Here is a 24,634-nt window from a genome sequence, read left to right as displayed (position 1 = left end):
AAATTTCAAAAATATAATTATGATAGTTGGATGCTATTTATAGGATTAATGAAATTCACGGTATAAAAGTGAAAGAACAATATAAATTGACACCTTCTAATTATTTTTTTCACTTTGTATCAACGTTTCGAGAACAGTACAGTTCATTTCTTCAGGTCTGCCCAAGTTACGATTATTAATTTTTTTTTTCATATGAACTACATAAATTGATAGTTAAAAACAGGTTTGAATCGATCGTTAGTCGAGTTTAAAATTGGAATAATGTGGCGCGATAAACGTGATTGGTAATCAAAATCCTCTTATAACCGTGAGTGGCAGCATTGGCTTCGAAGTTTCACCCTAGGCAAACGAGACGGCATTTTCTTGTGCGCTAGCGCAGAATGCGGTAGTCGCGGAAGCGATGACTGTCAACGCGGAATTCGGCAATCTTGTAATCGCCATATTGTTTGCACACACGTTGTGTTAGCGAAGTCAGTGGTGATAATCTCGTGGTGTCTTAAGTGTTTAATAAGCCACGAGAGGGAAGCGTGGAAAAAAAGGTAAATAACTCGAGTAGCAAACTCGGTCGGCGGCGAAACCACACTCGTACCAAATCGTGTCAAAGATTTTTCCAGTAAAAACGAGCATCGTGACGTGATCTACATATAAAACCGTGTTGTAAATCGATCGTGTGTCTCGAGTCTCGTAGCATCGAGCGACTATTTCCTCAGCTCAGACACATCGAATCGGAAGTTCCGAGTATTCGTCACGGTGTGTGACGTCACCGACAATTCCGAGGGATGGCCCGTGCTTTTCAGCATCGCGACGCATCACCTCTCCTCCCCTTTTTCTTTTCGTAAAATCTCCGTAAGAGCGTAAGCTAAAATTCCTTGCTGCTCGATAAACGACGACATGATCGAGGGAACGCGAACGTATTCGTCTACGTAACACTGACGTTTTCTAGTGAAATCGTGTACACATTTACTTTGGACGAATTAATCAAGTGAAAACCCCTATCTACTTGTGTAAGAGGCATACAGCCCGTGAGTATTTTCCATTTTATAATGAATGGCTCGTATGCGTGAAATATACGATTATATATATATACGGGTCTGTGGGTTTTAACTTTGGAACGTGAGAAATGCCAAAGGCTCTGTGTCCAAATCAACGCGTCTTTCTTTCTCTTTCTTTTCCATCTTGTCGTCCTATCACTCTATCCTTGTCTCTCTTCCAACCGTCCCCCTTTCTCACTCTCTCTCTCTCTCTCTCTCTCTCTCTCTTACTCACTTACTCTCACTCTCTATTTCTTCCCTCCTGCACCCAGTTTACCGTCTCTTTCTCGCGTTTTCTTACTCTCTGGCCTCGTGAACGCGGAGTTAGGTTACAAATCGAAACAGCTCGATAAAAATATTTCAAGTATCCAGAAATGTTTCCCTTCCACACCATCGCATCAGGCTGAAAACTTTACTTCAGGACACCAAGAATTGGTGACTAATCCCTATACGGGGTGTCGTAGCATTGGTAGATAAACTTTTGGCGTTCTAAAAGGAAGTTTAACCTTGCTGCGATCCTCAAATTTTGATAGCCCAATTTTGTTTTAATTTTAGCAGTAAAAGAGATTTATAGTATTTTAAGAAAATATTTATCTTAAAGTTGAGATGAGCAGTCATGCATACCAATAACAGTCTTCTCATATCTTACCTGAATTTGAAATAACGTCAAAAAATACCACTGGATAAAAAATGATCGAAAGAACTCAGCAGGGTTAATTGAGTCAATGAACTTGAAAATTGTACCGTCCTCGTATCAAAATCATGAATGTGCAAATTTTTCAGTAATTTTACGTTAAATTGTGAATCTCTATAATCTATTGAATCTCATATTCATGGCATTGCTATAAGAGAAACGATATCTTCAAGAAAGATACGGAGAAATGGGAAATATATAGTACATATATAATGTTGAAAGAGCTGGCAAATCGTTTTGATTGAATCATGATAAGAAAACTTCGAATTATTTTAGATTTGAAAAACTGTCCAAGATTGAAATCTTGATTTTAATAGATTTAAATTCATACGATTGACGAAAGAGAATTCAGAGTTAGGTGAGAGAATAGGATGCGTGTCGTACACGATTGTAATATTTTAGCAACGTTTTCAATTCTTGTGACATATCGTATCGCGTAAATCTATTTGTTACTATAATCACTCATTGTGTTTTATTTCTTTTTCCTTTTTTACTCTCTTGAAAACGCAAAATAGAGATTCTTCATATTATAGTTTTGTATCCAAATAATAAACAATGTTTCTACGTTCCTTATCTTTTCTTTCTTCTTCCTTCATTCTTTTTTTTTTACTATTGTTTTCGGTAAAATCACATTTTATTCGATCACATTTGAGTTGATGTTTCTCTTCTCTTCTGCGAAAGAAATTCAAATCAGTCATAGAAGTTTACATACGCTTTACGAGTTTCGTGTGTTTCCATAACACATTAACGTATTTCCAGAAGGAATTAAAAGAATGTAAATATTTAGCTCACAAAAATTTTAACATAGAATTATATCAGAAATTGCGAAATATTTAACTTTATCAATACCAGGAAGACTTTACGGAGTATTAATACATTACAAAGTCTACTTTTCTCTATAATTTCATGTAAGTATAAGTGTATGCATTCTTGTGAGACATTGTATCTTCTATTCTTTATTTTATTTTTTAAATATGTGTCATACGTTTAATATAAGATTTAATGCTAATAGATATTGCTCTTAAATTTAAGAGGTGTATGCGGACTTTTGTGACTGGCTGTAGGTGTATGTGTCGCGTTATCTTATGTAACCCAAACCGTTACACACGCACGGATACGACGAAACCGGTGTGCGAATAACTAAAGATCATAAGTGAATTCGATCGGTCCTATTAATCGCGTTACAAGTGCAGTTGTACGCAAACTGGAAGCATCGTCACGTGCGAGTGTACTCGTTACGCGCCTTACCTTTCACGCTTCTACTTACATACGTATTTTTCATATGGGTATTACAAATAAAACATGGTTATGTTCATGTTCAACTATGTACATCTTTCCATCTCTATTACTTTTCGCCATCATATTTGCTTCAAGATGATCCATTGACTGTGAATAACATATCTTCTTTCTTTAATAAGTTTCTACATTGATCACTGAAAAAATAATAGTTGGGGCCTTGCTTCTTGTGCATTCTTTTTCCACATTTCGCAGCTTAAATAGGAAGAAAGAGACAAAAGGTATTATCATAATGGCGTTGTTGTATGTTACCTACCGATACGCGACATTACCGTTGTAGACGGTGATTTGAAATGCTAAAAAAAAAAATGCTAGGATATGTGTTCCACCTCGTTTTCGTTGCGTAAACGTATAATCTGCTCTGCCAGGGATCCACGTGTACTGATTCTCATGATGTAATAGGCGTGATCCATTGATCGAATAATGCGGACCGTTTTCTGCTCTGTCATCTGCGTTTCGAATTAAGTTTAAAATATTGTCACTTCCGTTTTTGCTATATCCATTTTAAACATGATTATGTAAACACTATCGGAGACGTTGATGAATAATTATTAGCTTAAAAAATTACACAATTTTGATCAATTCTCCGATTATTTACAGAAATATGTTTTTCCAAATCAAAAAAAAAAAAAAAATTGCGGAGGATACTCGAGTACATTGAACGTAATTAATGAAATCGCACGCTTCAGGCATTTACTAGCAGGTTCGCATCATAAGATTAGTTACATAATTTCCAATTGTGCTCTTTATCTGATTACGTAACTGCGTTATTGACTTTGCGAAATATAAGAGATGACCCGTAATATCTTTGCCGTAATTTTTCAGCGAGATGCTGTTTCACGCACGCGATATATTTTTTCTCTTTCCTCCAGCATCTGACCTTCTGGAAGTTGAAAGAAAAATACTGACAAATTATTAAGCTCGATCATCTTGCGCGTGGAAAAAAACTTTAAAATGAAATTCGATATACTTTACCAAACGATTCGATCGAAATATTTAAAGGAAAGTAAATAATTTTACATGTTACACGATCTGCGAGGAAATTCAAGACGTTTCTCATATTGGTTTTGCGCGTCTGATGTATTCCGGTGAAAACTGGGATGGTTGCCAGAATCAAGGGAAAAATGTGGTTGCTTTCTTGACGTTAGGTATTTGGCAGAGACGTGGATTTTCTTCTTGGATGTTACGCGCGACTTTTACGCCATCATTCACTCCAGAAACAAAATTCGAAAAACTGTTAATAATAGATCGAAGATGGAATTTACTTAACTTGCGACGGTAAAGCAGTTTCCTACTTTTAATTCTTTTTTGCATTGTTACGTTATGGACGAGATAAAAGTTACGGTGTTACCGAATTAATTGAACTTTGTCTATTAGGTAATAAATATTTCTTGCTCTTCCATTTGAGACTTTGAAGAAGTATGTACTTACCAGTCATGATATCTCAATCAAATTTTGAATTAGCAGTATCTTTCTACCTACATGTCGATTATCTTCACTGATTAGATATTTATTTTACAATATTATATTTTATCAAATGTTTTCATATTTTACTCGAATCTTTTGTTCAACATTTGCGTTTCAATTGTCAGTCTTAAAAAGTTTTAATTTCAAAAAAGAATTAAACAGCTAGAATCTACTGTCAAAATACATTGTAAAGTGACCCAAAAACTATGCAAACGAAAATGAAAAGATACAAAATCTGGCACTGTATATCCTTTATGCGTTATATGTTGGCTATTAGTTAGATTTCTCGGTCATCGATCTTTCATCGAATCAAACTGATCAACGTATAGCAGGGTCAAAACAATAACACGCGTGCTGAGTATCAAGCAGTGCACGGGTAGTTACTTTTTTTGCCGGCTCAAGGTTAGTTTGCTTTTTTTAGCACGACCCAGTAACCTCTGGCATTTCTTCATTTTGTATTCCCGCTCTTCTTCGTGGAATTTGACAGTTGGAGTATCGACGGTAAAGTTCCTTCTCCCTATTGTAATTTATTCCACACGGAGATAGAACTAATCAATATCCGATTAATTACATAACGCAATGCGGTTTCCGCTTCCAGCGTCCAATGAAGATCCGTTATTTTTTCACGAACACCGGGTAGATTCTTCTATGGAAAAAAGGGGGACAAGGTGAGATAGCTTGCTCGAGTTGCAAGGTCGACGCTGAAGCTGAAAATCGTTCTTGTTTCTCTCGTTCTTCGGAAAGAGAATGCTTATCGATTAATTTTTCGTCTAATTTTATACATAATGTGTGTCATTTGGATTACTAGAGTACTTTAAGCATACCTTCGAGTTTAGGTATAAAGATGTAGGTCTTGCAGATTTCAAAATGGAACAAGTAAGACAGTTTGTGTAATAATTAGATTTTTCTGGGTCAGACTGTTACGGATTGTATGGAACACGGTGTAGACCGGAATTCGTTATATCTGCCCTCTATTTTATCGTCGTTCAACACTTCCAAAAGTCTTCTTACCTAATGCTCTTTAGTGGCTGACGTTCTATGGATCAGCCACGTCAGTTTCTTCGCGTACAACAAAATCCATTTGCAAAATTGAACCAGTTCTGACAAAAATCGATGCATTATATGTAAGTTCTTTGATTTATGGTACTATAGAATGCAAAAGCCTTGGGCTATCTACTATATTCGAATTTTATGACAACAACTAACCGTATCTTTAGGAAATACTCCTATATAGTTTTTTTAAAAATGAATCTTCAGATATTCTCTTTATGATGATTATATACATATATATATATTATATACATGTTCATTTGTGATTTTCATGGCTCACAAATTTGTTAAGAATGGTTCGAGGAAGAACAGAATTAAGATACCGTCAAAACTATCTTTATGTTAATTCATAAGAAACAAAATGTCCACTGGTTATTGTAGCGTGCAGACTTTTGCACGCTACTTAGATTTACGATTGCGTTTAAGCCGGTTACACAGGATTCGTACTTATCAACAGCTTCGTACATTCTCTTGAAACTTGAATAAGTATAGATTAATCGATAAGAAAGAAACAATAGAATTAGAATGGAATAGTTGACAGGGTTAAATTCTTCCTGGAAAAATTAAGCACACCCTCGGAATACTCGGAATTCAATTAGCATTCTAGTAATAAAAAATTGTTTAGAAAGTATCCCAGTCGATACACTGACCAATCTCTCCTAAATTGTGTTGGAATTCAGGAAAAGGTTTCTATAGAAGAAAGTCGAAAAGAGAGAAAAGAGAGAGAGAGAGAGAGATTGTGAGACTGGTGACCCGGGTGCAATGTCGTATCACCGTGGGGGCCAGGCGGGCGCCGTAGCAGTGTCGTACAGCACCAGTCCAATGGCGCCGCATTCTCCTAGCAGACGATGTTCCAGCGGTAACAGCGGCAACACCAGTTCCTCTATCGGCAACTCCACCTCGAAGCTGAGCACCTACCGATCTACTGCTCCGTCGTCGATCCTAGATCGACCGACGAACTTCTACTCGTCTTCGTCGACATCGGGCAGCTCGGGCTTTCGTTCAAACTATACAACCGAGTACAGGCGATCCTACTGCCCATCAGGCAGGTGAGTCTTTTTTCCTCTCTCGTCACGTTCTCCATCTTCCATGTTCCCTTAATTCGAGATTCCATTAATGGATTCCAGGGATCGGCAATCACGTGCAGTTTGTAAAGATCGAAACTTAGGAACAAGCAAGTCTAACCCTTTGCTGCTCTCGTTTCAAATAGAACTCCAGACTTTTTATATTGTTCAAAGTCTAGAAGTATAGCAATACCCTGCTGATTGGCCATGTGGCTGAATCTGGTCAGTTAGCAAGGCAGTACATAATAAGAATTATCAAGGTCAAGGATATTATTTACTGTTTTCGTTAATTACATCTTACGTCCGCAAGGGGTTGGTCCGTTGATGTATTCGGAATATTGGCACTGAAAAGATAGAAATTGATTGAAAGAAGTTTACAAAGAGGAAGATCGATTAAGGGGAGGCGTTTTACTTCCGTCGATACTCCACCGACTGGTCGAATGCATGCTTCTCTTGACTTCTTGTCAATTACTTTGTTTCTTTGGACCGTTCAGGCTTTCCTTTACCGGGGTTGGCCTTGGCCAAGCAGCTGATTATATCAAGTATTACACGTACTTCGATATTATAAATAACGTTTAATATTAGAACTAAACTCGTGGTTAGCGTGCTGCCGATCCCGAGCTTTTTGACAATGCGAAAAAGGAGGTTAATTAAATAGTTGGTACTCGATCGGCCCTACAGTTTCTACTCGTCGGCGAACACGAGCATCCGCAGGAGTTACGTGTCGGAGTACAGCCGGTCTCGCAGCTCACCCACAAGGTGAGCAATCTCCGTGAACAGGGATATGAGACAGCCGGGGTCACTGGCTATGAAATCAAGGCCCCGATAAGTTTCCACCGATTCTGTGCAGTGTCTTCCTGGTTTCCCCCACATTTGTCAGCATTCGATTAAATAACTGTAATTGCTTGATGCACAACTAACGTCCACTCTCGGAATGGATTTCCTGAAATGCTAAACGATAGTTACCAGTTAGGCTGTTAACTGTAGCGGCGCGGTTGTTGCTCGAAGCTATGGTTGTCAGAGACCACATGGCGGAAGTCCCTTGTCATCGATCTTTCCTTCCTTTTTGTCGGCCGATGAATCACACTCGTGCCAATTGCGTTTCTCTATCGCGGGGAACGCGACGACGTGGATAAAATGGCTACGGGACGCACGTTATAAATACATCAGCCGGCAACAGGTATCCCAACGACACCCTTTACAATGCGCCAATTACTTTTGTTCGCGTCACAATGATTCAATTAGGAAGGCGCGACCTATGAGTCCCCGTTTCTATGGCATGGTCGAGGCGACGACAAAGCTCGAGATCGATAGTAAATGGGCCGTATAGACTTGCACTGGCTGCCAGAGAACTAGTTATACACAGAAATCCTGTCTATCCACTTGCCATTGATGGAAGATAGTAGATATTTTGTCTGGTCTTAGGACAACAAAACTAGCTCCTCTTGCTTACTTGGCGTTAAACATGTGATTAAAGTCATAAGATCTGCCAGTCACATTGTGGTCACCATTTTTGGGAAGCGTATCAGTGGGATGATATGCAGATGATAGAGGAGGCGGTTGCTCGGTAGCCTTGAGTTTTGATTTTGCAGTGGTTATAGAATTCGTGGAAGTGAATGTAACCCTCTATAACCAGAGTTTTGCCTGCTGACTAATTGATATAATTAAACTGCTTGATAATAGTGGAGTGATATAGAAGCTATGTCTGGTTATCCCGTATGCATAACATTTTCAATATTCATATTCACACATTCTTGTTAGTTGTTTCACACATTTCTGTTAGTTGTGTAACGACAACTAGCAACGATAAAAGATGTTACTCGACATTATCTTCAAATGATCTGTTGCCACCTAGGGAAAGAACACGAAATATTAGTAATTTTAAATTCCTTAATATTTTTTATGGAATTATTTTCATCTGCTTAAATATACAACGTTTTTGTTTGATAGGTGGTTTAATATCTTTGCAAATTTTTGCAAATATGCAAACAAATAACTGTCGATTTACTTCACATCACCGTACGTCACTGTGAGCTGTTGAGAAGCTAGAGCAAAGTTTAACCTCCGTAGGGAATAACTGTCACGATAAACAGCCATGTGGATATAAATATACATACGTACAATCCATTCGTGCTGGTCGATCGATCGCGATTGACGTGGTGGAAATCTAGCGAAAGGCCTTGACCTCGCATCGAATTGTCCTCTGGTATGGTGTGTGGAGAGACGGGAAGAGAAGACAGTTACTTTCTCCCCGACGTCTCGTCCTTAACTACAATGAGATATTTAGCGCATGTGTGCTCGAACGCGCACAAGAATGCGTGTATATTTTAAATATCTAGTGCGTATTCCCGGTGCTGTGTCCAAATCCACGAACGGTGTCACGCGTCTGATTTAGTAACCTCCAAACCTCGAAGAGGATCTGATCAACATGTAGGTCAGCGGCATCTGCCTGATCGTCTCGTGTACTTCCCAACTTCCTTTTCTCTATTCATCAAGCAGAATTATTCCGATACTACTGAACCTTTCCCCGCTTCGTTCTCCTTCTTTTGAAACAGTTTTAATCTCTTGTTTGACAATATAGGAGTTCAGAGAGTTGCTCGATTTTGTAGAACGGAGTGTATTCTAAAAATGTATTTGGACAAAGTGTTCAAGGAAATGTTCTGATCAAGAAGGAATAGATCGTTAATGGGTCGACGATCGGGAAAAGTCTGTACTTACAATTTGATAAATCCAGCAGCCTGCGATTTATTTCATTATTAATTACTACTAACGTAGACAGAAGCGGAGTGCTTATTCATTTAGTTATATATGTGAGTTGCGCGTGCGTGTGTTTACGAACGTGTTTCGCGTATGCTGGCTGATGATTGCGTAATCTGGAGAAAGAGAGGGTAGCCCTTGGACGCGGGCCCAGACGAATGAAAAAGGATGTTCGCAATATTCACATTGGCTGAACGTTTGCAGGTCAGTTTCGTCGTCGACGTACAACAGCACTGGCAGCAGCGGTGGCACGGCCGCGAATGTGACGACAAACGGCACCAGCGGCAGCAGATTCGGTTTGTCTACGTCGTCGTCCTCGTCGAACATCTCTGTCGGAAGTTCGTCCAGGGATAGAGGAATTCCTGAGTCGAGGCTGGAAATAGCGGCAGATCTGATCAGGTACTCGCCGTCCGGTTACATACCGAATATCCGTCAAACGAGCAGCACCAGCAGCACTAGTGGAGCCCATCATCATCATCATCATCATCATCATCATCATCATCAGTGGAAGCATCATTCGGCCGGTTCCTCGTTGACGGAATTGTTCGGTGGCGACGATCGTGATATAGCCATCGAACGTAGTACCGGCAGAGATCATCGTCCTGAGTCGTCGCTCTCCTCGTCCTCCTCGTCGTCTTCCTGCGCCGTTGGTGGCGCACTTTGGTCCAGGTCAAAGAGAAGGCCACTGTCCAGCAGCACGGTGCTCAGCAGCGGGCATGCACGCGCAGATAGTGCCGCGTCGCCAGGCGAGGTAACGATTGACGAGCGCGGCACGATCCGCGACCTAGACGAGGACGACGACGATGACGACGATAACGACGACAAGGACAATAACACCGACGACGATCAACATAACAACAACAGCAGTAATGGGAATATCAGCAGCGGCGGTGGGGACGCCTGTGATTCCGGTCAATATGGGATAATAAACAACAACGACCGCGAGCACGAACACAGTCACGACCCCGACCACGACCACGACCCTGACGACGACCACGACAAGGACGATGACGACGAGGACGACGAAGACAACAAGCTGAACAACCGGCATCATCGGCAACAACAGCAGCAACGCGGTGCTGCCTATCGGATTGACGAGGTTTCACCAGCTAAGCGTAACCTCTTGTCGCCTGTGCTCGGTGGCGGTGCTGGCGTTGCTGGTTTGATCGGTGTTAAGCTCAACTTGTTCACTAACCTAGCCACTAATCCGAGTAACGGCGGGCTGCTGATTAACAACAACGCTCGGAAGAATATCCAAGGGGTAAAGGAAGAAGAGGAGGACATCGATATCGAGGACGAGACTGCTAGAGGCGGTGGTGAGGTAATACACGGCATCAAGGACGTCGTCACCTCCATCGACGTGATCTCCTTCCTCCGTGGTGGTCGCACTGGAGATCCGGAGAGCCTCGAGGACAGCGAGCAGCAACGGAAAACGTCTACTTCGTACGGTATCGATCAGACCGGGTTCGTAGGCGGCAGCACGCCGCCCATCTTGCAAAACGGCGTGGCGGGAAGACCGTCCGGTACCTATGGAGACGACCCATCTGTGCCTTCCACGTCTAGGAGACCGGATGGTCACCTCTCGGGGACAACCGCGAACACTGCCAGTAATCTGACCTCCTCCTCGTCGCCCACTGCACCGTCCACGGCTCACCAAAATCTCTACCGCGGGGTCGCCGACCAGTTTGTGAGTGTCCTTTAGTCATTTCCGTTAATCGTTCAATGGGAAGACATCGTAGTTTTGTCTTATGAAACTTTTACTTACTAGAAACATCGGTAAAAGTGTGTCCTAAGAGAACGAAGTATGACCTGCCCAGTGCTACATTGTGAACATCTCAAGATATATTGGCTTCCGCCATTTCTTTTTTATAGTTTCTTCTGCTTTTCGTTAGTTGCTGTCTTAGGAACCTCGTTTTCATTTGACATATATGTAGCATATGCTATAGAATTTCGTTTCATTCTAATGTTCTATTATTAGGAAACGCATATCTGTCATTCAATGGCGCATAGTCTTACAGCAGCTTTAAACGCGGCCAAAAATGCATCCGCCTTCTTTTATACATGTAGCGACATGTGCGTAACTATGATAGATCATCGTATCTTGTAAACCGCCATTTTTTTCGACTTATGGAAAGTTCAGTGACTCGTAACGAATTCCTGATGGTATATAGATTTACATAGAATAGTGGTGGTAGATGGAAAAAGATGGACTATGAATCGAAACGTTAGGTTATGCTTTTCCATTGCTCGTCTAGTCACTTGTTACGAAACTAGTCTATGTTTTTCTTCGAGCACACGCCATTCTGTTCGACGCTTAGTCGCGAGAGCTGGCTTTTATTAATAGACCAGAGCTCTTCGGGCAGGGGAAAGAGTGCGAGAAAGAGAGAGGAAACCGGCGGTCAACGGATCTCTCATAACATAACGGTACCCAGTAGCAACGGGTGTTCTTTATGTCGAAGTATAACTATGCGTATGAAGTACACAACGTATCCTGGTGCATTCACTGCTAAGAGCTGCCTGTCGTTTCTGCAGCAAAGATCTTGAAGACCGATGCAGATCTTCTTCGCGACACGGCCAATTTCTGTCATCGATGACAACGAGTAGCGTGCCAGTTTCACACATCATTTTGACTACGGAGTGGGGAGAGACTATCCGAGTGGGATATCTCTGAATATTCACGAAAAGATTCGTGGTTGGCCGCAGAAACTTTCCTTCAGCTCGTATAGATGTGACCGTTTGAACTTTGTGTCATTTTTCAGTTTCTTCATATTCTCGTGAATCCTTGAAAGATACTTTCAACGATATGACGTCTATTTATTCGTTACGTTCATCTGACAACGTACTCGGAAGCTCGAGAGAAATAGAGAGCGGGTTGGTGGTTAATGCAGAGGGACTGGAGGTTCTCGAAAGTTACACCGTGTAAACTGGCTTATACCCAACTGATAGGCTGGGGGTTGTGGTGCGTGTGGGTAGTGATTACTCTGCTGTTCGTGTACGCGTTCCTGTTGGGCGTTGCGGCTCCTCTGACGCCTCAGAAACGCGTCTCTTTTGGTGTTTATTCAGTACAGTTCAACAGTTCCGTAGTGACCGCGCGCGCTACTCTGCAGCCTCCAGCCAGTCGCACGAAGGTGAGTGTTCGTGAAGAATATAGGTACAAGAGATACGAAGAATATACTTAGTCCCGTTCGAGCACGCAATGACGTCGACTTCGTCGTTGAGTACCGATTCTTTTTCACGACTGTTCGACGCTTTAAATATTTACGCTGTCTTCCCTTTTCTGAATATATTATGTTGGGCGTACTTTCTGTTCGGAACAATCCATACGCTGAGGTTGAACACACCGAAAAATGTACGTACCGTGTGGTATTTCTTTTCTTTCAATACCGGTGATGCACATTACTAATCCAAATGCCGTGTTCTACATAATCGGTCCATAACTAACCGGTCTCTCTCTGTATAGCACGTATCCATCCCCAAGGTCATATCGACTTCGTGGTATGTGTGTGTGCGTGCGTATACATATATTCGTGTGAAATGCTCTTTATGCCGCAAGCTAGACACCGCCACCACCAAAGAAGTATAACTAGTCGTGCTTAGAACAGAGAACGCGACAGAATTTGACGGTTTTTGTTCCCCGTAGAGAAGTAGATGCCTAGAAAATAGTAACTCAGTTAGATTTAAAAATGTAACTCTTATCTCTATTGCAGGAAGGAAGCCCGACAAACAAATCAGCGCGTAATCGGCTACAAGCGCATCGCGATGAGCGATGTGGACTAAACGGGTTGCGAAATATTGGAAACACAGTAAGTATACACTAATTATATATCAAGAATATGTACTTATGATTACATCAACTTTTATGCTGCGACATTAGTCTGTGTTTGAACTTTGCATATAATTGTTTATCCACAACAACATGTGTATTTGCTAGTAATATGAAAATGGATTAATTTGCGCCTTTTAAAGTTGAATGTGCTGTATAATCAAAGAAAGAATTAATAACGCTGGGTAAAATTCAAGGGTGCAATATTATGACCATGTTACGCGTTGAAACAGGATATTTCTGCTTCTCCAGTTGAAGTTTCTTTACTGCTATGCACGAAGTAGTTCTTAATACATTTCCTTCAGAATCTATATAGTGCTGGACCCTGCTTGTACACAAAAAATGACATTAAAGACCATTTTGAAAGAACCGGTTTTTTTTACTAGTGTTTCTGTCTTGCAGTGTTTTATGAACAGTGTAATCCAATGTTTGAGCAACACGAGACCGTTACTGGAATATTTGCTGAACGAACAGTACCTGGCGGACATAAACACCTCCACAAGCAGTATGAAAGGGGCTCTTATCAAGGCCTTCAGTCAGGTGATTCACGAGCTGTGGGAAGTGGGCGGTGATCTCGTGGTTAACACGACGGCGCTTAAATCCCAGATACAAAGATTCGCACCACGTTTCATGGGGTACAGCCAACAAGATGCTCAAGAATTTCTCAGATACTTGCTGGAAGGACTGCACGAAGACGTGAACAGGGTGACGGTGAAGCCGCAACCGATACACACGGATATTCCTGAAATGTACACGTAAGAAAACCTTAAATCTTATTTGTGAATACGGAATGTAAGAAAGAAAATATTATTAAGAATGATGATGTCTAAGGGTACTAATTATATAAATGTTGGTGATTTTTTATGAATAGTGACAGTCAGAAGGCAGTAGAGAGCTGGAAACGCTACCTGCGCAGCGAAGATAGTATGATAGTGGACGTGTTCGTGGGCCAATTACGTTCGTCGTTGCACTGCACTTCTTGCGACCACGTGTCGGTTACATTGGATCCTTTCTGGGATCTAAGCTTGCCAATACCGGCCAGAAGTGGTACAGTGAAGTTGAGTCAATGTTTGGAACACTTCACGCGAGAAGAGGTGCTCGACGGTGACGAAAAACCGACTTGTTCCAAGTGTCAGATGAGGAGAAAGTGCACGAAAAGCTTCAGCATACAAAAGTTCCCGAAGATTCTTGTTATTCGTATCCTTTCCCAATTTTAATGAAGATTAAACGTTAAACAGGTCATGGTTAGTTATTATGTGCTGTGAAATCCTATTATGTACTTGTTGAAGAGTAATTTTTTTTTTAAAATGTCGAAACTTATTTCTTATTTCATCATAGCTTCCTTAATGAAAATTTAAAGATTTAAAACGTTTTTCACCGATGGAACGATTCCGCAGCAAGTTAAACGTAATGGTAGATTTTCCATTGACAGGTTTGGATCTCAGTGCCTTTGCCGCGCCCAGAGTTCCGGGTTGTACGTACAATTTGTACGGTGTCGCGAATCACTCGGGCACAACGCACTCCGGCCATTACACGGCGTATTGTAAGCATCCATACTCGGGGGAGTGGCATGAGTATAATGACAGCCGTGTGTCCGTCGTTCCAGCGCGATCGGTCGTTTCCAACGAAGCCTACGTATTGTTCTACGAGCAACAGCCTCACAGCTCTCACTTGTAACCTTACGCCATGCCTAGAGTATAAAAAAGACGACCATCTTGCCTCTCAATACCTCAGTCCAGCATATAGTATAAAAAAAGAAAACAGACAAAGAGAAAAGGAAAGGAATTAATATACTTTATCGCGTGGTATTGAAAAGCGACTAAACATTGAACGATGAGAAACGCCGAGGTCGTTTTTATCGAACATACAAAGCGAATCGTGTGTGTATTGTGTGACTATTGGCGATAATCATGTTCCATTATAACCAAATTTCTGTTTTTCTTCGTGGTTAGAGATATTCCACCGTGTTCCGGTCATTTTTATTTCGGCTTCTTCAGAAACCAGATGCTTTCGTGCATTTTTCAAAGAATCGCTGTGAATAATTCTGTAAAGATCAATAAGATGCTTAGTATGAACAAACATTTTTTAAAGTTAAAGACACGAACAGAAGGTCTCACCAGGATTCTCGAACCATTGTCTTCTCTTTCGAATCTTCATCGTTTCTCTTTATCTTTGACTTTTTTCTCTTCTAGTTCTTCTTTATATAGTTTTTTTTTTATATTAGTTCTTTTTTTATATGAAGTGAATGTATCATGTGTTTCAAGAACGAGATTTGCCAGACGGGTTTAATAGAAGTATAATATATAAATTCATAACATTTGGTATTTAAAGAAAAATGAAGAGAAAATCATGACTTCGCCAAAAATCACGTATACGGAATAAAAAAAGCGCTTCGGATGTCTAGTTACTTTTGAATAGACGATATAGTAAAAAACATACATCTATCCTCACTCTTCACTGAACACCTGGCAATCTATAACTATTTACTTTTGTAAAATATTTTGTTTAATAATATCACACAGTCAAGAGTTATTTATTTAATTTATGGAAAGAAAAACTAATAAAATATTAATATATTCGATATTGACGAATATAATATATATATATATAAATATATATTATTATATACGTATTACATACCAATAAAAAATATAACATTAAGGGAAAAAATGAACATATGAAATAGTTTTTCTTGTATTGTACGATTTCCTCTAAAGAAAAGAATAACTTAACTATGTCCAGGTAATCGGAAGGAAAGACCTTAAATTAACGATTTTGGAAAAAAGATCTAAAAATTATGCATTTTTTTTGTTCTAAAATCACGTTTAACTTTTTAAAAAACTGTGACATCGTATTTGGTGAGGACTATTGACTTTTGAAAGTTACGAATCGGTTTTGAATAATATTGCTTCATTAAATAAATTCTTCAAAAAAAAAAAAGAAACAACAAATTTATTAGTGTACATAAAAATTCTTACCAACTTTGACTAATCCGGTTTCCATTACAGCGTAAAAGAAAGTTATTACGAGAAAATTGATGCATATGATCGATCACCCAAATCAAAAAGTCCTTTCTATCCTCATTGGCCAATTTAAAAATTACTCAGTAGAAGTCAGTATTCTAAAACTACAATGGATTTCTATCACAAATAAATAATATTTTTAAATAACTTAAAATTCTTTATTATTAAATTATAGAAAATTTATTATAAGTATTACCGAAGTTGATATTCTAATCTCTTTTATTAGTATAAAAACTATACGAATTTGCTATTTTCCAATCGATAATTGCGCAAGCGCTATCCATCAGAAGTAGAGTTGTTTGTCGGTTAATTCGTGATTATCATGATGCGAGATCCGCGATACAGATGGCGACGTTGCGCTCGTTAAACAAGTCTTGCCACGCGTGCCGGCGAAATAATGGAAATCATCGTCTCGTTGCCGGCTCGTGTACGTCGGCCTTCCCTTTCCTGCACGTATACATTGCGTACGGTGGTGTGCGCTCAACGTGCAGCCCGCACACACGTACACGTGCCCCGGGGGGTAGGGTTTCTGGATCCCTTGTTCTTTCCGCCGCGAAAAGAAGGGGTTTTTGCAATTGGCTGCCAGCCGTCTGTGTGCCGCGAATTCGCGAACGAGACACACGGTTCGAGTATGTGAACAGCCAGTGCACTCCGTCAAAGGATAATCCACCGCGAAAATATTTTCTGGACTGCATGCTCCTTGATCCATGCGAGTTTCTGCAAAAAGATTTTGCTAGTTCGTGAGTGGTCACTACGTCAAATGAGAGTTATTCATCGGAACTTCAAGACAGCTCGATAGTCTCGAAATTCAGACTCGAGGGAGGGAAATTTGCGACCGGTAGTGATGGGAATAACGTATTCGCAAGCAACGGCTACGGTATTCTGTAAATAAAGGAACTGTTAACTATCTGAACTTACATATTTGTGAAAGTGTTGTTATAGTAGTATAGTATTTATTAATATCAACCAACATGTCTAGAAATGAACTTGGTTAACAGAATTATCTGCCTCATACTGCATTCTTCTAATCTAAAGTTCTTGCTTGAGTCTTGTGTGAAAGTGTTGTTATACAGAAATACATTTGAAATACATACTCCTGTTTCTAATATTTTGCAATGATCGACGAATCGGTTCCATCACTACCTCAAGATTCTGTTCTCCTTCAAGCTTCCCATGATTCTTTACGTTTTTCTTTTTGTTGAGGCAGTACTCGCAGTAACTTAATAATGGATCTGAAATTACGAAGTGTGTTAATGAAATTGCTACAAAAATTAGAACAATTCATGTGTATATCGTTCGCGATGGGCACGCCAGTTTCGTGGCACGCCCCTGGCTCCCGTCGTTGGGGCAGAGAGACACACGACGACGATCAACCAAAGGAACGAGAGAAGGCACCGGGTGTGCGTGAGGGCAGTGATCTCTCAGGGAGCGGCGACCTAACATACGAACGAACGGTGTTCGATAGATATAGGATATATACATCGTCACGTTCTTTTCTCCGTTGTTTCCTATGTCGTTGGATTTTCTACGGTTAGAGATGTCTACGCACGGGTCCATGGGATGCGGCGACGTTCCTGTTCTCACTGGACTACCGAGGTAAAGAACAGAATTCGCATTTCCGCTGTTTTTCGTGCTGCCGGTTGATTCTGGCACGCGTTCGCAATTGCCGATCAAATGGAACGGGATCAAGTTCAGTATGCGAATCTGACGAATCGACTCTAAGGAGTATAATCACAGTTAATGATTCGGATTATCAAAAATCGATACTTAATTTGATTTGATACTGGACACTTGCCTACTTTGGACAAAATCATTTGTTAGAATGTACACTACTATTCATAAAAATTTGGACGCTTGATACAATCCAATAAAAACATTAATATTTGTATTATATCTTTAACATTATGATAGAAGACTATTTCTCTACTGTTAATTCTTTGTTTTTTGTTATACCTAAAGTCAAATGTTTCACCAAATTGCAGCTAGAATATTTTTTTTATATAAACTTGTCGGATGTGGTTGCAAGCACATACTTCGCTTATTCTACGACTTACTGCGACGCTTATTCTCATTTAAGGACATTTAACTTAGCTTTTACTTTAGGATTCCTTACTTTTCTGTTTATATTAATTAATATCAACTATTGTTTTTATCAATATTTACTAAATGTAAATGGTTATCCGAGATAAGATTAAAGAGCTTTATTTGAAGAATATTTTATGTATATATTTGCGATTATTTGAAAGCGTTTAAATACTTATGCACGTTAGTGTACATAATGATTCAATCGTAGGACGAAATACGGACTTTTAACGTTAATTTTCTTGTTTGAATGCTAATTGCGTTCTTGGCAGTATTCTTCGAGAATCGCAGTTGTTTAAAATATCGAAGCGTGATATTAACAGTGCACAGGAATTTTTGAATTCCGAGATTGATCGATACATATATCGATTAAGATATTGACGAGATAACTAAAAATCGATCATCTTTATCGATCTTCTTATCGTCATTTGCAATCCTCGAGCCGATTGAAACGCGGGAAGCGACGTCGAGCAAGTTCAAGCGTACATAATGCTATCGGGCTATTCGATCGTGCGAGGTTAAAGAAGCAAGAAGAGTCCTAGGTTAGGCTAATGAGATCGTAAACCATAGAAGGTCGGGGTCATATGGTCAATTCTATTGTTAACAACAATAAAAGAGGTTATAATATATTAATAAGCAATTTATATTAAAGATTAAAGGAAATTAGTCAAAAACGTTATAAAAATTACTTTAAACATTAACGACCACTGACATGTGAGTACGATTTTCCATAATTAAAATAAATCCATGCAGTTTAGTTAGTGATTTTGAAAAAATAAGAATTTTTTGTAGTTATTTTAATTAATAACAGTACGATGTTCGAAATCAAATTTTTCGAATTCTCTGCAGAACCTCGATTTTGTATTTGGCCATGAATGTGTTGATATAATCACTAACGATAGTAGCGCTGGCCATCCACCTTGCGGCCGTTTTTTCCAATCTATTAAAATTTTATTGCATGCACTGTAATAAGTTTCTTTAACTACATAATCTCGTATTTCATGACTTATTGTAAATAATGTTAAAAAGCCACTCTGCTTAATTCTTCAAATAATACGTTTAATTTTATTATTTTTTGAAACGAATTGTACCTGAAACTGGTATACAGTGGTTCACGAAAGTATTCTTACACTTCCAAAAGCTTTTTAAGTATGTGCATACACATTGCACAAAATATTTTGAAATTTCATTGGCATCATTTCATAACGAGACACGATTTTTGCGATAGCACTGATAAAATGTGCAATAGATCTGAAAATGTATACAGATATTACAAGATGTTTATTGGATGAACAGTCGAGTATTCACATATTAATAAGGCACAATATATGTATAATGAAATCTTTATCATCTTTAAGACTAACTCTTTTACTAACTCGTTTTTAAGGTTACTATTCATACTTTATACTAACTTTTTCACTAAATATATGTTTGCAACAAAAATCTTCTAACTCTTTCATACATTTTCGAATTGATTTCAAATATTACTACAATAATCCTGATAGTCGTATCTCGTTACAGTGCCAACGAAATTTCAAATAATTTCGTATAATGCACATAATATATTCATAAAATCATAAAATAAATTCTTTGGTAAGTATTCGAATACTTTCGTGAGACACTATATAAGGTGATTTTCAATGGTTCATAGAATCTCCATCTCGAGTAAATTGGCGGACATTGCAATGTTCAGCCTGCATCGTCTATTCTAAACTTTTCTTCCCTATACTCCAGCATACGGGGCGGGGCCGTTGCAGTGCATCGAAAGAGAAATTTTTCCGGCGGTTGTTGGCCCAGCCCCACGACGAACGGATACTAGGGTGTTTCCCACATGAATGGCAGAGCAGTGGAGGTACATTGCAAGCAAGCTGCAGCGCTGCAGTAGGCCTGTGGGCCAAGGTTCTCTCTCTCTCCCTTTTCTTCCTCTCTTCCGTACTCCTTTCTACTTGCTTTTTGTCTTGGATATTCTTTTTATCTCGACTACTTTTACAGATGAAAAACTGCTTGCAACCAGCAACGAATCAACAATCACGACTAGGTATTTCATTATTGTTTTTGGGATATTTTATTGAACTTTCCCATAACGTTATTTTGTTATTTTTGTGTCTTCGACGTTCAAGTTGCAGTTGCATCAAAATATCAATATATTTTTTATTGTAGGAAGTTGCGGAAACTTTAGAATGAGAAGTCACCCAATCAGCTGAAATGGCAGTTAGCCAGACCGCTTCATATTCCAGTTTTGTTTAATTGTTTAGCATGATACGTTTTATTTCCCGGATGCAGATGCACTCGAGGCCCCCTCCATTGAGCCACTCTTCTAAGATCTCCCGAAGTTAACAGGCGTGACCCTTTCCCTTCTGGAGTTTTTCATGCGGACCCACCTGGTCTTTCATTGGCCAGGGGCTAAATGAGAATTTTTCCGATATGGCCTGTTAGGCCAGCCCTCTATTTATACGTTTCCCCATCGATGGTAGCCACGTTGTACTACCGCTTTTATCGTTGCAACGTTTCTATATTAAACAAATTCGTTTCCATTATTATTAATTCTGCAACCTTTCATCCTCTTTATATTTCGGGTATATTATATTTTTAAATTTGTAGATATATAAAGCGTTACCCGATGGAAAATGCACTGTTACGAGAAAGAAATACGCCATTTTCTGTCTCTGGTCTGTCTAGCCGAAGAGCATCGAGTTATTCTACATCGGTGGAGGCTCACAAAGCTATGTATATACCTACTATCGATGCTGTGCGCAGTGCACATACCTGCACCGTGGTTACGCAGGTGTGCGTGACCTTTTCTCTTCCCGGGAATCGCTCAACTTTGCAGAAGAATCGCATTTTTCTGCGTAAGCTCGTTTCCCGTGTTCGATGGCAGGTGCATTCCTATACGATGCGTTTCCATCCTGATGTGTCGCTTCCTGTACCAGCTATATTTTGTTTTCATGTGCAAGATTATTTTAGTTTCGGAGGTACTTTGCGGTCAATTTGTATAGTAGATGGAGGTTAGGTAATACTGAATTCTTAACAATTAGTATCGATAACTTATAATTATTCTTATTTCATTTGTAGAAGTCTATAGTTAACTTATAACTATATCTATTTTTGCTAAACAATGACTACTAAACAAAGATCTAAATAAATCCAAGAGGAATGATTATGCAAGAGAAGGAAAGTACAACTGGTCTTCAAGCAAAATTTTCTCATAAAAAAATGGGGAGTAGCGGCTGGTAGCCTAGTCGGTACATTCTGTATCGCTTTTTTCCGCGTCGTGGCAGCATAGCGTGCACACAGAGACGGTAGCGGTTGTCTGTAGCTAGGTTGAGGTTGCCGGAGGCCGCTTCTCGTCGTCTCTCGCTCGTCTAGTCGTGGCAAGGTGCATGCTCGGCATCGTGCACGCACGAACACGCAGAAAGCAATCGTTGGAGCAGCGTGTCTGGTAGGTACTATAGGGGAAACACTGGAGACCAGATGCATTCGACTGGTATTACTATATATAATACTAAGATCACTTTTGAATAATGCGGATTTTCTCAGAAGTTGACGGTATAGCCGAGCCATACTCGATTCCATGAGTCACCATAAAGTTCTAAACTATGAGAAACTTGAAACTATTACGCAAAATGTCCGCGATGAAAAATAGTTGAAATCTAGATGACGAAATTTGGAGGAAATATACTGTTGGAGGAAATAGATGTTGATGTATCGGAAAAAGAGTTCTAGAAGGTTAAAGCAGCAAAAAGAATGGCCGAAATGCAGTAGTAGAAAGGAATGCCCGTGCGAAGCGGAGACTCAACATGCGATGAAACCGGCCCTGGGAGCGTACAAAGCCGCGGGGGCGTTCATTTTACGCATCGACAGTAACGATGACGTTTTGTAAACGCAAAAGTACAAATGCGCCTTATTCCACTTTGGTCTAATCTAACATATCCTTGTTCTCCTTTTATTTTTAGACCAGCTTGGAACTTCCACTAACAAAATAATAGCACCATAGCCTATATGAACGAGTTCGAAAATCGTGCAATTTGAGGAGAATCATCAGGCGAATATTTAAGAGAGATATTGGAAACTGGTCGAAGAAGGGAGACAGAGAGGTTCCTTTACGTCCGCGGGGCTTCGGTGTCAACAGGTTTTATTTTTGCCCCGCGAAAAGGCCAAGGTCCTCTCCTGCCCCTACCGTGCATACCCGCCAACAGTCCCCTGCCCGCACGCCGCCCCTTTTCCCTTCTTTCCATCCAGATCCCCTCCATTGGCATCGTCGACGTGTCCTCGATAGGTGGGGAGGCTCCTGGGGGATGCTATGAAGAACCTTCTGGATTAATACCCGCACCTCAGGAGAATTTGCTCCACAACTCTGTTCTAAAGGTTCTATGAAGCCAGTACGTTGATAACACAATTTCCTGTAAAGGAAATATCTACTTATGGAATATTTCTTTGTTAATTATTTTAAAGCAACGAAGGGTCTAAAAGAGCGATAGTCCGTGTTTGTAGTTTTGTCGTACATATACATTCCAGGAGGAAATGCACAGGCAATCGGCCCCAATTGGGGTGATACACGCAGAGTGCGACTGATTGAGAAAGAGAGAGAGAGAGGGAGAGAGAGAGAAATCGAGAAAAATAGCGGCTAGGGAATGGAGTAGATGACGGAGAGAAAAAGAACGACAGAAAACACACGAAATATAGGGGTATATGACAAAGAGGAAGCAAAAGGCGGGGAGGCGGGCAGAGAAGCAGAAAGAAAGAAAAAGATGAAAAATGAAACGGAAAGAGAACAAGCAGTCTAGCCCTGTATATATGGATGGATGTGTTTGAGAGGGAGAGTCGAAGGGGACGAAGGAGCATGAGATGTAGCAGTGATAGGTTCGAAGCATCTTAGACCAATTAAGCCCAAGAGTTTCTGTTCCTACCTTTTATTATTAATGTTATATTATCTACTATTTTAGAGATCCAAAATCAAAGTTTTCCAAGAGACACGACCTAGATCATCGAAAAACTCCAAACCGTATTAAATTTTGAGATTTAGCTACGGGTCGGAATCATTTTTTCCATCAAAAATTGTTCAGAAACTCGATGCAGAGAGAGAAACGAGTGTCCATCACTAGACTGGAGGTTCAGTTGAAGCAAGAAGAACAAGAAGAACCAGCGAGTGCATTGAACAAGGACAGGTAGACAATCAAAAGGAGAGGGGATCAAGTCGTCGTGGTGAGCAGGGGAAGGGTTTTAGGGGGGAGGGGGTAGAGTGCAGCGGCCTGGTTGCCTATACTCCGCGTGACTATAGGCAGTCCGGCTAGGCTAGAGTCCGCGTATAATGTATTCTCGAATATCGTGCACTCTCTCGTGATCAATATAAGCTCCGACGCGGGCCGGAGATGCACGAAGATCCACCTCCTCCTTCCTCGACCCGCCCGGACGATGTTTTTTCGTGCGGAGTGCAACGCACGCTGGATCGCGAGAACTGCACTCGCTCTCCCCCTCTCCACGACTCTTTATTTCTCTCTCTCTTTCTCTTCTGTAAGGGCTGTCTGTTCTTGTCCGATACTTACCGACTCGCTCTGCTCTTTCATCCTCGATTATATATCCGTGACAGTGTCGAAGCGGCTTGAAGAGGGGAGAGAAAGAACGAATATTATAATCTTGGGAATTATTTAAGTTCTCTCGTTAGAGGGAACTCATGCTTCTACAGTTAATGAATGATCAGATACGATGCTATGTGGTAGGTGTTGCATAGGTAGCATTGCGATTAAAATGGCACAAATGTGGCAGCCATATTGCCTGGTAGAAGATTACAAATTTGTAAGTTTCGGTAGAATTTGTTGATCAATTTTCAATCGCTTTTTGAGAGCAATATGTTTTATCTTGAATATAATTACCGAGGTGTTTGAAATAGGCGTGAAATACAGAATGGCTGGAATACTGGTGGAAGGTGGCAGCGAAGCGTGATGGACGAAATCTTCTCGGCTCGATTGAGCGATATTCACTCATATGAATTAAAGTTTAAGCCTGCACACCTTCACCGACACTTGGCTCCTCTGCTTATTGACTCCTGCTGCCTCTCCGCGGCCCCTTGATCAATCTTTCGAGAGTAATGAAGCCTGTGACGACAAATATTTAACATACTGGGGGCCGAGCCTCTTAGAACCGCTTTGTGATGCTTCGTCTATGATCTTTGCGTCAATTAATTTTTTGTTCCGATCTAATCTTCGATCGAAGAAGCTCAATGAACAGAAGTCAGGGTATCGTATGTATATTGTAAATTTTATGGGAACAAGATATTCGATCGAGACCAATACTCTTACGTGCAATTATTCATACTGTTGTTGCTACTACAAACAAGTCTAGTAATCCGA

The 24,634-nt window shown here is 40.2% G+C and overlaps 2 protein-coding genes across 9 annotated transcripts; one reads left to right on the top strand and one right to left on the bottom strand.

Annotated features, from left to right (window-relative positions):
• The first annotated feature begins 404 nt into the window (after positions 1-404).
• Positions 405-15,714, top strand: LOC117216885 (ubiquitin carboxyl-terminal hydrolase 4-like). 5 transcript variants are annotated; one of them, XM_033464024.1, is made up of 9 exons: positions 405-539; positions 6,219-6,587; positions 7,284-7,361; positions 9,564-9,758; positions 10,242-11,046; positions 13,067-13,162; positions 13,585-13,937; positions 14,054-14,379; positions 14,543-15,714. In XM_033464024.1, the coding sequence occupies exons 2-9, from the start codon at positions 6,301-6,303 to the stop codon at positions 14,857-14,859; spliced, it is 2,457 nt and encodes an 818-aa protein (XP_033319915.1). In that variant the 5' UTR covers positions 405-539; positions 6,219-6,300; the 3' UTR covers positions 14,860-15,714. The 5 variants fall into 5 exon arrangements, with proteins under 5 accessions (XP_033319915.1, XP_033319916.1, XP_033319912.1 ...); XM_033464025.1 differs by having other exon boundaries at positions 9,564-10,458; XM_033464021.1 differs by having other exon boundaries at positions 9,564-11,046.
• A 693-nt stretch (positions 15,715-16,407) lies between these two features.
• LOC117216886 lies at positions 16,408-24,457 on the bottom strand. 4 transcript variants are annotated; one of them, XM_033464026.1, is made up of 4 exons: positions 24,158-24,457; positions 23,831-23,885; positions 17,300-17,437; positions 16,408-16,922 (listed from the first exon to the last, which is right to left on the bottom strand). In XM_033464026.1, exons 3-4 carry the CDS (start codon positions 17,340-17,342, stop codon positions 16,489-16,491), a joined length of 477 nt encoding a protein of 158 aa, XP_033319917.1. In that variant the 5' UTR covers positions 17,343-17,437; positions 23,831-23,885; positions 24,158-24,457; the 3' UTR covers positions 16,408-16,488. The 4 variants fall into 4 exon arrangements, 2 of the variants coding, with proteins under 2 accessions (XP_033319917.1, XP_033319918.1); XR_004489444.1 differs by having other exon boundaries at positions 16,782-17,087; XR_004489445.1 differs by lacking the exons at positions 16,408-16,922; positions 17,300-17,437 and adding an exon at positions 21,987-22,687.
• Positions 24,458-24,634: the final 177 nt, after the last annotated feature.

The sequence above is a fragment of the Bombus bifarius genome, unplaced genomic scaffold, assembly GCF_011952205.1.
Source record: "Bombus bifarius isolate JDL3187 unplaced genomic scaffold, Bbif_JDL3187 scf7180000007974, whole genome shotgun sequence".
Taxonomy (NCBI): domain Eukaryota; kingdom Metazoa; phylum Arthropoda; class Insecta; order Hymenoptera; family Apidae; genus Bombus; species Bombus bifarius.
This window is presented reverse-complemented; position numbering and strand designations above follow the sequence as displayed.

Coding starts and splice junctions, on each gene's coding strand:
- LOC117216886 (XM_033464026.1), bottom strand. CDS start 17,342: ATGGAACCGATTCGTCGATCATTGCAAAATATTAGAAACAGGA. Junction 16,923..17,299: donor GCAAAATATTAGAAACAGGA/GTATGTATTTCA, acceptor ATCTTTTTGCAG/AAACTCGCATGGATCAAGGA.
- LOC117216885 (XM_033464021.1), top strand. CDS start 6,301: ATGTCGTATCACCGTGGGGGCCAGGCGGGCGCCGTAGCAGTGTCGTAC. Junction 6,588..7,283: donor TCCTACTGCCCATCAGGCAG/GTGAGTCTTTTT, acceptor TCGGCCCTACAG/TTTCTACTCGTCGGCGAACA. Junction 7,362..9,563: donor TCTCGCAGCTCACCCACAAG/GTGAGCAATCTC, acceptor GAACGTTTGCAG/GTCAGTTTCGTCGTCGACGT.